This window comes from Salvelinus fontinalis, chromosome 32 (assembly GCF_029448725.1).
Source record: "Salvelinus fontinalis isolate EN_2023a chromosome 32, ASM2944872v1, whole genome shotgun sequence".
NCBI lineage: Eukaryota > Metazoa > Chordata > Actinopteri > Salmoniformes > Salmonidae > Salvelinus > Salvelinus fontinalis.
This window is the reverse complement of record NC_074696.1, coordinates 25,675,584-25,692,563: the sequence shown is the minus strand read 5'-3', so window position 1 is coordinate 25,692,563 and position 16,980 is coordinate 25,675,584. Positions and strand designations below refer to the sequence as shown.

Here is a 16,980-nt window from a genome sequence, read left to right as displayed (position 1 = left end):
GAACATGTATTCCCTGTTGCAGCCCCAAGGTGGCATACTCCTGCAGTGCGGAGGGTGCAGTGATAGTGTGGGACGTGTCCACGTTACAGGTCAGGAAACAGTTCCGGGTCTCCTGCGACCGTCTCCAGTCCGTTCAGCTCTGCAATGGAACCCTATGGTGCTGTAAGTACACGTACAAGCATAAAAATAAGGTACTTAAAATGACTTCTGGCTGTACTATACTACTGTATATATTTATTTATTTTTATTTCACATTTATTTATCCAGGTAGGCTAGTTGAGAACAAGTTCTCATTTACAACTGCGACCTGGCCAAGATAAAGCAAAGCAGTGCAACACAAACAACAACAGAGTTACACATGGAATAAACAAACATACAGTCAATAACACAATAGAAAAAGTATATGTACAGTGGTTGCAAATGAGGTGAGATGGCAATAAATATGCCATAGTGGTGAAATAATTAATAATTTAGCAATTAAACACTGGAGTGATAGATGTGCAGAAGATGAATGTGCAAGTAGAGATACTGGGGTGCAAAGGAGCAAAAAAATAACAGTATGGGGATGAGGTAGTTGGATGGGCTATTTACAGATGGGCTATTTACTGGTGTAGTGATCTGTGAGCTGCTCTGACAGCTGGTGCTTAAAGTTAGTGAGGGAGATATGGGTCTCCAGCTTCAGTGATTTTTGCAATTCGTTCCAGTCATTGGCAGCAGAGAACTGGAAGGAAAGGTGGCCAAAGGAGGAATTGGCTTTGGGGGAGACCAGTGAAATATACCTGCTGGAGTGCGTGCTACGGGTGGGTGCTGCTATGGTGACCAGTGAGCTCAGATAAGACGGGGCTTTACCTAGCAGAGACGTATAGATGACCTGGAGCCAGTGGGTTTGGTGACGAATATGAAGCGAGGGCCAGCCAACGAGAACATACAGGTCGCTGTGGTGGGTAGTATATGGGGCTTTGGTGACAAAACGGATGGCACTGTGATAGACTACATCCAATTTGCTGAGTAGAGTGTTGGAGGCTATTTTGTAAATGACATCACCGAAGTCAAGTATCGGTAGGATAGTCAGTTTTACAAGGGTATGTTTGGCAGCATGAGTGAAGGATGCTTTGTTGCGGAATAGGAAGGCGATTCTAGATTTAACTTTGGATTGGAGATGTTTGATGTGAGTCTGGAAGGAGAGTTTACATTCTAACCAGACACCTAGGTATTTGTAGTTGTTCACATATTCTAATTCAGAACCATCCAGAGTAATGATGCTGGACAGGCAGGAAGATGTGGGCAGCGATCGGTTGAAGAGCATGCATTTAGTTTTACTTGCATTTAAGAGCAGTTGGAGGCCACGGAAGGGAGTTGTATGGCATTTGATCTCATTTGGAGGTTTGTTAACGTAGTGTCCAAAGAAGGGCCAGAAGTATATAGAATGGTGTTGTCTGCTTGGAGGTGCATCAGAGATGACAGATGGATTCTTATGGATTGTTTTATTTGTGATTTTGGCATGTTATTCCTCCTACATCATTCAGGTGCCAGAGACTGCATTATGGAGGTGTGGAAAAATGGAATGTTACATCGCAAGATCTCCCTTCCTGAGCAGCTCTGTGGCTCCCCAACTGCCTTCAGCAGCCTCCTGCTCTACTATGAGGTGGGTAGTGTCTGTGGTCATATAGAGATATACAGTGCATTCTGAAAGTATTCAGACCCCTTTTCCCACATTTCCCCCCCATCAATCTTCACACAATACCCCATAATGACAAAGCAAAAACACATTTTTAGAAATTTGAAAAGCTGAGATATCACATTTACTCAATACTTTGTTGAAGCGCCTTTGACAGCGATTACAACCTCAAGTCTTCTTGGGTGTGACCCTACAAGCTTGGCACACCTGTATTTGGGGAGTTTCTCCCATTCTTCTCTGCAGATCCTCCGGATCGGGTTCAAGTCCAGGGCTCTTGCTGGGCCACTCAAAGACATTCAGACACTTGTCCCGAAGCCACTCCTGCATTTTCTTGGCTGTGTGCTTAGGGTTGTTGTCCTGTTGGAAGGTGAACCTTCACCCCAGTCTGAGGTCCTGAGCAGATTTTCATCAAGGATCTCTCTGTACTTTGCTCTGTTCATCTTTCCCTTGAACCTGACTAGTATCCCAGTCCCTGCCGCTGAAAAACATCCCCACAGCATGATGCTGCCACCACCATGCTTCACCGTAGGGATGGTGCCAGGTTTCCTCCAGACGTGACGTTTAGCATTCAGGCCAAGGAGTTCAATCTTGGTTTCATCAGTCCAGAGAATCTTGTTTCTCATGGTCTGAGACTCCTTTAGGTGCCTTTTGGCAAACTCCAAGCGGGCTGTCATGTGCCTTTTACTGAGGAGTGGCTTCCATCTGGACACTACAATAAAGGCCTGATTGGTGGAGTGCTGCAGAGATGGTTGTCCTTCTGGAAAGTTCTCTCATCTCCACAGAGTAACTCTGGAGCTCTGTCAGAGTGACCATCAGGTTCTTGGTCACCTTCCGGGCACAAGGCCCTTCTCCCCCGATTGCTCAGTTTGGCTGGGCGGCCAGCTCTAGGAAGAGTCTTGGTTCCAAACTTCTTTCATTTAAGAATGATGGAGGCCACTGTGTTCTTGGGGACCTTCAATGTTGCAGAAATGTTTTGGTACCCTTCCCCTGATCTGTGCCTCGACACAATCCTGTCTCGGAGCTCTACAGACAATTCCTTTGACCTCATGGCTTGGTTTTTTTCTCTGATATGCACTGTCAACTGTGGGTTCTTATATAGACAGGTGAGCTTTTCCAAATAATGTCTAATCAATTGAATTGACCAATGGTGGACTCCAAGTTGTAGAAACATCTCAAGGATGATCAATGGAAACATGATGCACCTGAGCTCAAAAATTTCTAAAAACCTGTTTTCGCTTTTTCATTATGGAGTATTATTGTTTGTAGATTGAGGGGAAAAAATGATGTAATCAATTTTAGAAGGCTGTAACAAAATGTGGAAAAAGTCAAGGTGTCTGAATACTCTCCGAATGTACTGTGTGTATATATCTCTGTCCATCTATCTATACACATATACTGAGTATATAAAATGTTAAGAACACCTGCTCTTTCCATGACGTAGACTGACCAGGTGAAGCTCTGATCCCTTATTGATGTCACTTGTTAAATCCACTTCAGTCAGTGTAGATGAAGGGGAGGAGACAGGCTAAATGATGATTTGAGACATGGATTGTGTGCCATTGAGGGTGAATGGGAAATACAAAATATTTAATTGCCTATGAACAGGGTATGGTAGTAGTAGGTGCCAGGCACACCAGTTTGTGTCAAGAACTGCAACGCTGCAGGGTTTTTCATGCTCAACAGTTTCCCTTGTGTATCAAGAATGGTCCACCCCCCAAAGGACATCCAGCAAACTTGACACAACTTTAGGAAGCGTTGGCGCCAACATGGGCCAGCATCTCTGTGGAATGCTTTCGACACCTTGTAGAGTCTATACCCTGACGAATTGAGAGTGTTCTGAGGGCAAAAGGGGGTGCAACTCAATATTAGGAAGGTGTACCTAATATTTGCTATACTCAGTGTATAGTCAAAGGCAATTCAGTCGATATAAAACACTAACATTTTCCTCCTTTTTGAACAACCCCACATGTGTGTGATGAGCTGAAATAAAATATCCCAGAAATTTTCCATACGCACATAAAGCTTATTTCTCTCAAATGTAGTGCCCAAATTTGTTTACATCCTTGTTAGTGAGCATTTCTCCTTTGCCAAGATAATCCATCCACCTGCCAGATATGGCATATCAAGAAGCTGATTAAAAAGCATGATCATTACACAGGTGCACCTTGTGCTGGAGACAATAAAATGCCACTCTAAAATGTGCATTTTTATCACAACACAATGCCACAGATGCCTCAAGTTGAGGGAGTGCGCAATTGGCATGCTGACTGCAGGATTGTCCACCAGAGCTGTTGCCAGATAATTTAATGTTTGTTTCTCTACCATAAGCCGCCTCAAACGTTGTTTTAGAGAATTTGGCAGTACTCCACCCGGCCTCACAACCGCAGACCACGTGTTACAACGCCAGCCCAGGAACTCCACATCTGGTTTCTTCACTTGCGGGATTGTCTGAGACCAGCCACCCTGATAGGTGATGAAACTGAGGAGTTTTTCAGTCTGTAATAAAGACCATTTTTGGGGGAAAACCTCATTCTGATTGTCTGTGCCTGGCTCCTAAGTGGGTGGGTATGGTAAAAGGCAGAGGTGGGACCAAGTCATTGTTTTACAAGTCGCAAGTAAGTCTCGAGCCTTAGCACTCAAGTCCCAAGTCAAGTCCCAAGTCAAGACAGGCAAGTCCGAGTCAAGTCTCAAGTTCTAAACTTTGAGTTTCGAGTCCTAAACAAGTCATAATGTGCTCTTCACCAAATTGAATACCATTTCAAAATTTTTAACAAGGGTAATAGTTAAATTTACGCAAATCATGAATGCTTTTTAAAATATATTTATTGTTTTCCAAATAAACTTTATATTTCCATGGAAATAAATGAAATGACCTGCTTGTCAATATGACAACAAAAACTAAATATTGTAGTGCTCTCTCTAGATATACTCTAGACAACTAAAACAATCCTGCCATAAAGTTACAATAATGTATTAAAAGGTACATCAAAACAACTGATACTGAACTTCAGGTAGGCCTACAATTTGAACACTGGCCTGAATGTCTGTAAAAAAAAAAATATATACAGATCCAAAAGATGGGAGATAAAAAACCTGCACCCCCCTTGTACACAATCGCCCAACCTTAACACACACACACAACCTCTTTGTGTGGTTACAGTAGGCTAATGTATGTCAATAGTTTTAGGAACAGCAGTTGTAGCTCAATCTTAGGTGCAATGATTAGGTGCATCTTTCCAAGGGCTCCGTCTGAATTCACCTGCCGACGTTCCTCTGCACTGCCACACGCAACTTTTTCTCCGTTGGCACAGTTTGATTGGCTGCTGTCCGATTCAAACTGTAATCCGTTAAATGAGAGTTGATGCGCTGCACACTTTTTTTAATAGCATAATTTTTTTATATTTGGGCTTGGGGAGGGTATCAAGTCAGTTTGAGTCAAAAGGCTCAAATCCAAGTTAAGTTACGAGTTATTGGTGTCAAAGTCGAGTTGCAAGTCTTTTTTGATTTTGTCGAGTCTAAAATCATAATTTTGTGACTCGAGTCCACACCTCTGGTAAAAGGTGCCAGGTGCACTGTGTTGAGCGGTGTCAAACTGAGGCTAGTGAAATGTGTATATATATTTTTCTTATTTAATATCTCTAATGGAATAATGATGAGGATTAAAGATCATACCCCCAAGACATGGTAACTTGTCACCATATCTGTAATCATGGTAGCTTCTACATTAATGTAGAAGTCTTTAGATACATCAACTATTCTTATTTACAATAAAAGTGACTCCAAAATGACACTATGCATTATGTACCATTCATTTCTATTGGGCACATAATAATCAAACAAACTAAATTAACTGCAAATGCATCCAACAAGTTTGTAGAGTCACAAGCTTGATTAAGTCATTGCATGCTTGGAATATGGGACCAAATACTACACTTTTGACTACATTATTTATAAGTCTTTAGGGGTGTAAATTTTTAATCCTACCTTTTTTGAGGAGAAAAAAGTATTACCTGTTAAACAATATCTTTCTCTGAGCAATTGTATTAGTATAAAATAATATCATTTCCTTTTTTTGTTGCATACAATATATCTCAGTATTTTATTTATTTTTATACACTAATTATTGCTCGTCTTTTTTCAAGGGTGTCAATCATTTTGGACCCCACTGTATGTACATAGTATGTCATAGTTTACATACAGCCTACTGCGATCAGTGAGGTCTGGGCTACTTTGACATGGTATGGGAGTGATGATTGGAGCCGTGTTGTGTACCATACGTGTTTCAGAGAGAGCAGCTGTGGACGGCCTGTATAGACGTAGGGGAGCTGTGTGTGTGGCACCTCAGGGAGCCCACCAAGCCTTTCCAGAGGATTCAGCTGCCTGACTGTGCAGGCGTCACCTGCCTTATCAAGGTCAAAAACCAGGTGAGATTGTCTGTAGACTGTACTGTAGGAGGAAAATGAGTGTGCTTCTACTCTACTGTAGTTTCTATAAAATGGCATTCCTTGGGTACTCCACTGGATTAGTTACATTACTTAGTTCTGTATTAAGGTATTATGTGAAAGTTTAAAATATTAACAGGCCCAAATCACCATGGGTTCCCTTTCCCACTCCTTTCCTGCTTTAATTTTTTTTTTTATAGCTTTTTTAAAATACTGACTAGATCATTCCTATCACAATGCACTCTGACATGTCAATTGTCAATTCAGCATGTCTTAAAACCAGAAATGAGATGTGTCCTTTATGGTGATGAAACCTAATCTGTTAACCGGTCCTGTCAGATCTGGGTTGGGGGCCGAGGGTGGAGTTCGGGGAAGTCCAGGGGGAAGATCTACGTAGTGGATGCCCAGCGACACACGGTGGAGAAGGAGCTGGTAGCTCACACAGACTGTGTCCAGGCACTGTGCTCCGCAGAGGACCGCTATGTGCTGAGTGGGGCAGCCCGTGAGGATGGGAAGATAGCCATCTGGAAAGTGGAGTAACTTGAGTTGAAATTCAATACTGCCACCTGGTAACTGGGGGTCAGAACAGGATTGTGTTCATTATTCACCAAACGGTAGAAAACGGACTGAAACAGGAACTTGTTCAATAAGAAACGCTCATTTTTGTTAACCATTGAAAATTGTTTTGCTAAGGTGTGCCCAAATAACCCAGGTGATTATGAACAGTTGGGAAATAAACTCTAGTCGTGATTTGTGACTGCCTGTGGATGGATGACCAACCCAAAGTTCACCTGATTGCATAGGATTTATTTTTATTTCTGGAATAATCTTTCCAACCTATAGTTTTAAACACATGTATCTTATTGTTTATGTTAAAGGGAAACTATTTAGGTATTTGTTTCATTAGTCCATTGTTGATATAATCCCAACATGTTTTGAATATCAGAAATACATTTTTCAAGATATATAACTTAAAAAATACAGAAATACTGCCGGTGTGATGCATTTTTGGACTATATCAACAATAGACTAATGAAACAAATACCAAAACACAGTTTTGGATGTCATTTTCCTTTTTAAGCAGTACACTGATTATTGTATTATTTACATCAAAGGAGGAACCTTAGATGTTTTTATATTGGGATGCTTCACAGGTTACTCACATCCAAATAAGTATTTCATATTTAATGTATGTGCTTTTTCTGTTAAATATGTTTTTGTATGTTTAATACACTCAACCCAAACTATGCATTTTAGTATTATTAAAATGTTTAGTAATGAAGACTTGTCCTCGCAATGTATTTGTCTCAGTCTTCATATAACATGACACAAGCTACTTCTAACATTTTAAATGAAAAAATTAAATATTTTCCATTAATATTAGTGTTTCTTGTATATTCTTTATAGTACAGTATATTGTTTTGTAATATGCCTTTTGCCACCAGGGGACAGTACAGCATCCTCTCTTACATTTTAATTCACATCCCAGAACTGTCTTCTGTAAACTGTTTGTGTAGGCTACAGGTCATGAGATTGACATTGTAATGACAAACTAAATACTTTAATTTCTCTATATAGCGATTTGGTGGAACAAGCTTCCCCCTAACATCAGGACAGCGGAGTCCCTGCCCATCTTCTGAAAACGCCTGAACCTACTGTACCTTTTCAAAAAATGCTGTGGGATGAATCAAAATACAACAACAATATTCAGCTATACTACCATTTTTTTTTAAATCTTGAGGATTATAACATTTTAACCCACTTGGCACATATATAATCAGATGAAGTAATTTGGCTGCCTTCATGCAGTAGTCTTTATTCAGATTTGTATTAAATCCCGTTACGGTGGCTACAGGCAAGCCCGTATCTACATCATCTGAGAATCCTCTCATTAATCACACCAGCAGATGGCAAAATCATCAAAGTCATCATCCAAATGCCAGAGTATTCCAATTTTTATTCTCTAACTGTTGCCAGCTCTACAAATATAAATCCCTCTCCTCTGTTTCTGTGTTGCATTGTATGAACACAATCACAGACCCCATTTTAAATCCAGCTGTAGATTAGAGACTGGGGATTTTTTTAAACAATGTTTTTTTCCACAAATTGGGATGTGCCCAATGGGTTTCAAATGCCATCGATTTTTGGTCACAACTACAACTTTGCAATGAGTTGTAGTAATTGAATCCAGGGACGTCTAAGACCCTTTGAGGTTGAATCTATAATACTAGGATTACATTACACAGGGGCCCCGTTGAATCAAGCATCTATACATAAAGTAATTTAGCAGACAACCCTAATTGCCACTAAGTCGCTCTGGATATGAGTAAGTGCCTTGCTCAAGGGCACAATTAAAACGTTTTATTTTTTTTACCTAGTCAGCTCGGGGATTCGAATCAGAAACCTTTTGGTTACTGGCCCAGTGCAGGTGGGTAGGCTACCGTGGGTAGGCTACCTGCCACCAACACACAGACTGGGTGACAGCAATAAGATTAGTCCAACACACATCATGACATCATTTATACACACGTACAGTATATAACAGGAAGACTCCTCCCCTCAGACAGATATCAATTCCCAGAAGAAGTATTGTGTGGGCTGGTAATGGCTGGAGTGGAATAAGTGGTAAATTATCAACAACATCAAACACATGGTTTCCATGCGTTTGATGCCATTCCATTCGCTCCGTTCCAGACGTTATTATGAGCCGTCCTCCCCTCAGCAGCCTCCACTGTTCCCTACACAGTGCACTACTTTAGATCTGGGCCCTTGTCAAAAGTAATGCACTATATAGGGAATAGGATGCCATTTGGGACCTAGCTACTATGCAGAGTAAGGTCTGGTTGATGGTCATATAGTGTTGCTTCATAATGGCTGGTAGTGGGGGTGTTTTATTTGTATTTACAGTAAAAGGCCATGAAATATTGAAGATGAAAATACACCTAGAGAAACTGCATTACCAATTTACCAAACCATTATGTAAGATGGCCTTGGGAGCACCATTGTCCTGACCTGGGTCCCTGTCATTTTTCGGTAAACCTGATTTCTGTAAATCATGAGGATTGGAGGATTCCCTATGCCAAGGGTTACTCCGTTTGGAAGTTTTCCAAGCTTTTAATACTCACAGTATGTGAGTGTGGGGGTTTTCAAGTGTGTGTGGGTGATTGTGCATGAGGATTAGGAATCTGCCTCTTTTTATGAGTCAGCACAGAATGCTGCTGAGTGTACAACCACTTGCTATTGGCAGAGAGGGATGGATGGATGCACAGTATGTGGCAGTTGAACCGAGAGGGGTCTTTGTGTTTGCTAAAGGGATGGAACTCTGCTACCATATCTACTGTATACCGGTATCCGTTCCTTCCATTTGATAGGCAAAATGGTTGGCTACGGTAAATGTCATCTGTACATAGTGGCAAGGAAAAGTATGTGAACCCTTTGGAGTTACTTGGATTTCTGCATAGATATGTCATGAAATTCGATCTGATCTTCATTTAAGTCTGCTTAAACTAATAAAACACAAACAATTATACGTTTTCATGTCTTTATTGAACAGACTGTGTAAACATTCACAGTGCAGGGTGGGAAAAGTATGTGAACCCTGGGATTTCTAACTGGTTGACCCTCCTTTTTGCAGCAAGAACCTCAACCAAACATTTTCTGTAGGTGCGGATCAGACTTGCACAACGATCAGGAGGAATTTTGGACCATTCCGCTTTACAAAACTGTATCAGTTCAGTAATATTCTTGGGATGTCTGTGAACCGCTCTTTTGAGGTCATGCCACAGCATCTCAATCGGGTTGAGGTCAGGACTCTGACTGGGCCACTCCAGAAGGTGTATTTTCTTCTGTTAACCATTCTGTTTATTTACTTCTGTTTTCGGTTGTCCTGTTGCATCACCCAACTTCTGTTGAGCAAATGGTGGACAGATAGCCTTACATTCTCCTGCAAAATGTCTTGATAAACTTGGGAATTCATTTTTCCATTGATGATAGCAAGCTGTCCAGGCCCTGAGGCAACAAAGCAGCTCCAAACCATGATGCTTCCTCCACCATACTTTACAGTGGGGATGAGGTTTTGATGTTGATGTTCTGTGCCTTTTTTTCTCCACACAGTGCTGTGTGTTTCTTCCAAACAACTCAACTTTAGTTTCATCTGTCCACAGAATATTTTGCCAGTAGTGCTGTGGAAAATCCAGGTGCTCTTTTGCGAACCTCAGACGTGCAGCAATGGGTGTTTTGGACAGCAATGGCTTCTTCCAGGGTGTCCTCCCATGAAAACCATTCTTGTTTAGTGTTTTACGTATCGTAGACTCGTCAGATGTTAGCATGTCCCAGAGATTTGTGTAAGTCTTTAGCTGACATTCTAGGATTCTTCATAACCTCATTGAGCATTTTGCGCTGTGCTCTTGCAGTCATCTTTGCAGGACAGCCACTCCTAGGGAGAGTAGCAATAGTGCTGAACTTTCTCCATTTATAGACAATTTGTCTTACCGTGGACTGATGAACATCAAGGCTTTTAGAGATACTTTTGTAACCATTTCCTGCTTTATGCAAGTCAACTATTCTTGATCTTGGGTCTTTTGAGATCTATTTTCTTCAAGGCATGGTTCACATCAGGCAATGCTGCTTGTGAATAGCAAACTCAAATTGTGTGTTTATTTTTATAGGTCAAGGCAGCTCTAACCAACATCTCCGATCTCGTCTCATTGATTGAACTCCAGGTTAGCTGACTCCTGACTCCAATTAGTTTTTGGAGAAGTCATTAGCCTTGGGGTTCACATACTTTCCCCAACCTATACTGTAAATGTTTAAATGATGTATTCAAAATAGACCAGAAAAATAAAAGGTGTGTTATTAGTTTAAGCACAACGTGTTTGTCTATTGTTGTGACTGAGATGAAGATCAGATCAAATGTTATGACCAGTTTATGCATAAATCCAGGTAATTCCAAAGGGTTCACATACTTTTTCTTGCCACTGTAGTTGTATTGAATTTCCATAGAGAGAGACTCAATCAAGAGTCCTCACACTCAGAACTACTGTATCACACACTTAATCATATGGAGTGGGCATTATGTTTATCTTATATATAGGATGGATACTACAGTAGTGCCCATCCATCACAACACCCATATAGGACTGCTGATAAGCATTGAATCATTACTGTAATGACAAGATATCAGTCATACGCTTACTCTTTGTGGTGGAAATCCAGCAACAACAACAAACCTAGTTGTGATTTCCTCAAAAGAGAATGAGAAGGAGAGTCAGGTCACCAGTGAACAGGTGTTGCTGGCCTTGCACCCCTCTGATGTGGGGAAGGGTGATGCAATTAGTAAATCGTGCCCCTTTTTGTTGATACATAAATCGGTCTCCAGGTAACTTGACTCCACTGCATGCAGAAAGTGCTAGACAGTATATGCGCCAATGCACACATGTCATCAACTTTACTTTGTCCTCTAATGGTAGGGTTGGAGTGGAGAGATATGACCCTAGATATGTAGGCTAGCTAGGCTACTTTAGGGGCAACCCCTGCTACTAGAAATAAAACATACTTGTGGTGTGTGAACAAATTGTGTGCAGAGAAGTAGGATAGCAATAGTGGTCATTCAGTCAAATACACACACACACACACACACACACACACACACACACACACACACACACACACACACAACCACATAAATTACATAAATAGAAACAAAATAAAACTGACCTTTGAACATGAAAAAAAAATGAAAGAAGATCGATTCAAATATATGCAATAACAGCTATGTTCAAAATGATACAGTAGCCTATAACATACAGAACAGCATTAAATGATTATTACATTAGCAGCTCACAGTAGATAATTTGCAACATTGTCAACAACAACAAAAAACATACACGACTTCTTGGGCAGCCTCAGGTTTTAGAACGTTACATTGTAGCCTTTGATGTCACGTATTACAGTAATTGCTGGGGCATCGCAAAATGAATCACCATGACTTGAAACATTTCAAGTATAATACTGTTTTAAAGTAACACTCAAGGTGTGGCGGCATGAATGTTTGGTGAGTGTGTGGCACTGCCTGCTACAGTTTTCTAACGCCTGCCTGCTTCACAATTTTCCTGTGAGGGGTGTAGTTGCTTCAACTGTAGGCCGGTTGTTCCTGCGTGTCAGCCATATTGGAATGCTCGGCTCAGGATTGGGAATATACAGAACTTAACGAGCCTGAAGTGGTGGGCAGAGAAAGGAGAGCGCACGAACCGCTAAGCAACTTCAGTTTTTAACGGATTTAAAACACATATAAACGAGGAATTGAACCGGTTAACTAAAGTGAATTGATCCAACACGCGAATTGGAAAGGACAAAGTGAGTACAGTCATGTTTATTATATTTGTATGTAAAATGTAGGCGGCTTCCAGTTGAAGACTGTGTGTGATGGAGGATTTGCTGTGCCGACACATTGACGTTTTCTTCACATAAAATTATAAGTTATTTTCCATATCAGTTAATATTCTGTTGAAGATGGCTATTCTGCTAATGTAATGCTCAATCGTTGGTGTTGTCGCTCAATTGATACTTCCTCGCTATAATGTGCCACACGTAACAGTAACGTTGACCAATTCAAGCTAACAAAAAAAATGTTGGTTGTCTTTGATTACATCTTTAGGAAAGTAACGTTACTGTACATTTAATAGTTAACAATGACTCGGGAATCTCCAGAAATGGTTGTATATTACATTTCTTTCCACAATATGATCATAAAGTCTTAGAGCATAGTCTATTCAATTATTGTTTCGTTTGTGTAGTTTATCTAGACTACCTTTCTGAGAGATGTATGTGGTAACTATAGGTAGCCTAGCCTATGGGTGTTTCCTGAAGATTTGTGATTCGCTACACTTACACCCATGCGAAACCTACGGCTCCCATTATATTTGACTATTGCCGTGGAATTCTTGTTACTGTTTACAACTGTAAGCTTCGCGTAGCCCGAGGCCCTTTAAATTACAGTGCAGTGAAGGCCTGTATTTTTAGGAGCAGCGAGTGACTCCTGAGTGTAAACCACCAGGCATATATTGTCATTGTTAGGCTACTTTTAGTTTATTTAGCCGAAATCCAAGAGACTCGTGAATGTGATAGGATAGTCTGACGTTCATGTTATAAATTATGAAATAAGTCTATATATCACATACTCTCTCTCTCATATATATACACACACACACAAAAATGTGAAATCGGTTTTTGATATGCCATATGACCTTGGTCTGCCATAATATTGTGTTCGTGTTGACTATCCCAATGTTTTTCAGGGACGTTCCGAACATCTACTTGTCTGCTTGAGACTCACAATAAACCTCTGTAAAGAGTGAAGGGTGGGACAGTATTGCACTCAGGGCCTGTAATCAAGTGTCTCAGAGTAGGAGTGGTGATCTAGGATCAGGTTAACCTTGTCCATAATAGTCTGAATTGTTACGATTTAAAAGGCAATACTGATCCTAGATCAAAACTCCTACTCTGAGACACTTGACAAATACAGGACCAGACCCCCCCACTTTTGAAAGTACACTTTCAGAGCCAGGAGAGCAGATGTGTTGACAGATACAGACTTCATGATGACACATAAACAAACACTTGTACAGTTTGTAATCTAATGGGCTGGCAGTAATAAGGGGGGATGAAAGGAAACATACAGACTTTGATTCGACTCATTCATTGCTTGATGAATTAATTCCAAGACTTCCATCGGCCACTCGGTGGGTGTCTGTGAGTACGTGCGTGGATGCATGCTTGTGTCTGTCGGTGTGCGTGTGCACACGTGACATTGTCCACTGAGTAGGCCTAGGCTTAACCATGCTCATCATATCCACCTCAGGCAAGTTGGGATCCCACACGGACATAGGCTATATTCCACATCCTCCTCCTTATTCTGCCTACTGTTGTTTTAGCTGCAGAGGAAGAGGAGCTGTGTCTGAAGCAGCGGCTGTGACAGGAAGGACAAATTAACAATGTTCTCCAGTTGTGCTCCTGCATTCTGCTTTAGATTGGCCTTCCAGGATGCAGCCTAGCCTGGCTGCCTCACACACACAGACACACTGTCCCTCAGGATTCTGGGGGGGGAAACGCCTTTTTCCCCTCTACTCAGCAGCAGCAGTTTCATGTTGTGTGTGTGTGTGAGAGATTGAGAAGAGAGAGGATTTGCTGTGCTGTGATGCAGCTGTGGCTATTATGTGAATTGTTGTTGCATTTTGACCTGATGAGCTACAGTAGTAAATAACATGTTTCACAAACACAGGTTTTAGACTAGGTCTGTTCTGCTGCTGGCATTTATAATGGACACGTTGGAGTTCCAGCCTCAGATCCCTAAACCATAATTACAAAACAAAGATGGAGTGTCTTTGTGTGTGTGTGTGTCTGTGTCCATTTTGAACACTTTGTTGTTTCATTATTATTTCCATTTCTTTGGTCAGAGGCGTAAATAACAGATTAACATCAAGTTTATTGCTTCCACTCGGTCCGCAGCATGGTTTCACAGCCAGCATCATGTTGCAGTTCACTCCAAGTTTAATTGACTCCAGTTTCCCTCTGATCATAGCTTGTGTTGTATGTTTCATAGATGTGTTCATTCATAACTCTTTGAACTCTCTCTGTGAGAATGGATGAGTTGATTGAAAACAGTTGTTGTTTTCAGTCTGTATGTAAATGCCTGCGTGTGTGATCGTCCTCTATTATAACTATATTATAAACTATATTACATATTAAGCAATAAGGCCTGGGAGGGGTGTGGTATATGGCCAATATACCACGGCTAAGGGCTGTTCTTAAACACGACCAATGTAATTAGAGCAGTAAAAATAAATGGTTTGTCATACCCGTGGTATATGGTCTGATATACCATGGCTGTCAGCCAATCAGCATTCTGGGCTCGAAACACCCAATTTATAATATATTATAAAGTGTACTGTGATAGCCTTAGCAGCATAATCTTAAATGAATAGTGCGGAGGATGCTGGCTACTGATTACTGAAATTGGCTGACTGACCTGTCAATTGAAGTCAATGACTACGTGAGGCTGCTTGAAATCCTTTATTCTCTTCCTCTATTAAGTCTCAATTAGGAAAATTGTGTTGTCTTACACTGTGGGAAAAAAACACAAAAACAACCATATATTGTGAAAAAAAACTGTGTGGATAACCTGATGTATTGTCAAATGAAATATACGTTTAGTGGTCACGTACACAGATTTGCTGGTTCAGCGAAGTGCTAGTGTTTCTAGCTCCAACAGTGCAGTAATACCTACCAATTAAAAAGAATACACACCAAATTCAGAAATATCAGAACGAGCAATGTCAGAGACCGAAATATAAATTTAGTAGTATGTGGACACCTGCACGTCAAACATGTCATTCCAAAATCATGGGCATAAATATAGAGTTGGTCCCCCCTTTAACTGCTATAACAGCCTCCAATCTTCTGTGAAGGCGTTCCACGATGTTGCAACATTGCTGTGGGGACTAGCTTCCATTCAGCCACAAGAGCATTAGTGAGGTCGGGCACTGATGTTGGGCGATTAGGCCTGGCTCGCAGTCAGCATTCCAATTCATCCCAAAGGTGTCCAATGGGGTTGAGGTCAGGGCTCTGTGCAGTCCAGTTCTTCCACTCCGATCTCGACAAACCATTTCTGTATGGACCTCGCTTTGTGCACGGGGGCATTGTCATGCTGAAACAGGAAAGAGCCTTCCCCAAACTGTTGCCATAAGGTCCGAAGCACAGAATCGTCGAGAATGTCATTGTATGCTCTAGTGTTAAGATTTCCCTTCACTGGAAGGGGTATAGCACGAACCATGAAAAACAGCCCTAGACCATTATTCCTCCTCCACCAAACTTTACAGTTGGCACTATGCATTCGGGCAGGTAGCATTCTCCTGGCATCCTCCAAACCCAGATTTGTCCAGATGGTGAAGCGTGATTCATCACTCCAGAGAACAGGGAGTGTCCAGGTCTGGGGAACGGGCGGGCCAGTCCATAGCATCAATGCCTTCCTCTTGCAGGAACTGCTGACACACTCCAGCCACATGAGGTCTAGCATTGTCTTGCATTAGGAGGAACCCAGGGCCAACCGCATCAGCATATGGTCTCACAAGGGGTCTGAGGATCTCATCTCGGTACCTAATGGCAGTCAGGCTACCTCTGGCGAGCACATGGAGGGCTGTGCGGACCCCCAAAGAAATGCCACCCCACACCATGACTGACCCATCGCCAAACCGGTCATGCTGGAGGATGTTGCAGGCAGCAGAACGTTCTCCACGTCGTCTCCAGACTCTGTCACATCTGTCACGTGCTCAGTGTGAACCTGCTTTCATCTGTGAAGAGCACAGGGCGCCAGTGGCAAATTTGCCAATCTTGGTGTTCTCTGGCAAATTCCAAACGTCCTGCACGGTGTTGGGCTGTAAGCACAACCCCCACCTGTGGACATCGGGCCCTCATACCACCCTCATGGAGTCTGTTTCTGACCGTTTGAGCAGACACATGCACATTTGTGGCCTGCTGGAGGTCATTTTGCAGGGCTCTGGCAGTGCTCCTCCTGCTCCTCCTTGCACAAAGGCGGAGGTAGCGGTCCTGCTGCTGGGTGGTTGCCCTCCTACGGCCTCCTCCACGTCTCCTGATGTACTGGCCTGTCTCCTGGTAGCGCCTCCATGCTCTGGACACTACGCTGACAGCCACAGCAAACCTTCTTGCCACAGCTCGCATTGATGTGCCATCCTGGATGAGCTGCACTACCTGAGCCACTTGGGTGGGTTGTAGACTCCGTCTCATGCTACCACTAGAGTGAAAGCACCGCCAGCATTCAAAAGTGACCAAAACATCAGCCAGGAA

The 16,980-nt window shown here is 42.0% G+C and overlaps 2 protein-coding genes across 7 annotated transcripts in view; both read left to right on the top strand.

Annotated features, from left to right (window-relative positions):
* Positions 1 to 7,498, top strand: part of LOC129830980 (DENN domain-containing protein 3-like) — a 42,850-nt gene extending 35,352 nt beyond the window's left edge. For all 5 annotated transcript variants that reach the window (XM_055893908.1, XM_055893906.1, XM_055893907.1 and 2 more), the window contains 4 exons: positions 23 to 162; positions 1,527 to 1,645; positions 5,965 to 6,102; positions 6,460 to 7,498. In XM_055893908.1, coding sequence (XP_055749883.1) covers positions 23 to 162; positions 1,527 to 1,645; positions 5,965 to 6,102; positions 6,460 to 6,660 — 598 coding nt within the window. In that variant the 3' untranslated portion in view covers positions 6,661 to 7,498. The remainder of the gene's footprint in view (positions 1 to 22; positions 163 to 1,526; positions 1,646 to 5,964; positions 6,103 to 6,459) is intronic.
* Positions 7,499 to 12,273: 4,775 nt separating this feature from the next.
* Positions 12,274 to 16,980, top strand: part of LOC129830975 (focal adhesion kinase 1-like) — a 163,294-nt gene continuing 158,587 nt past the window's right edge. For both annotated transcript variants that reach the window (XM_055893891.1, XM_055893892.1), the window contains exon 1: positions 12,274 to 12,474. The gene's annotated coding sequence lies outside the window, so the exon portion shown is untranslated. The remainder of the gene's footprint in view (positions 12,475 to 16,980) is intronic.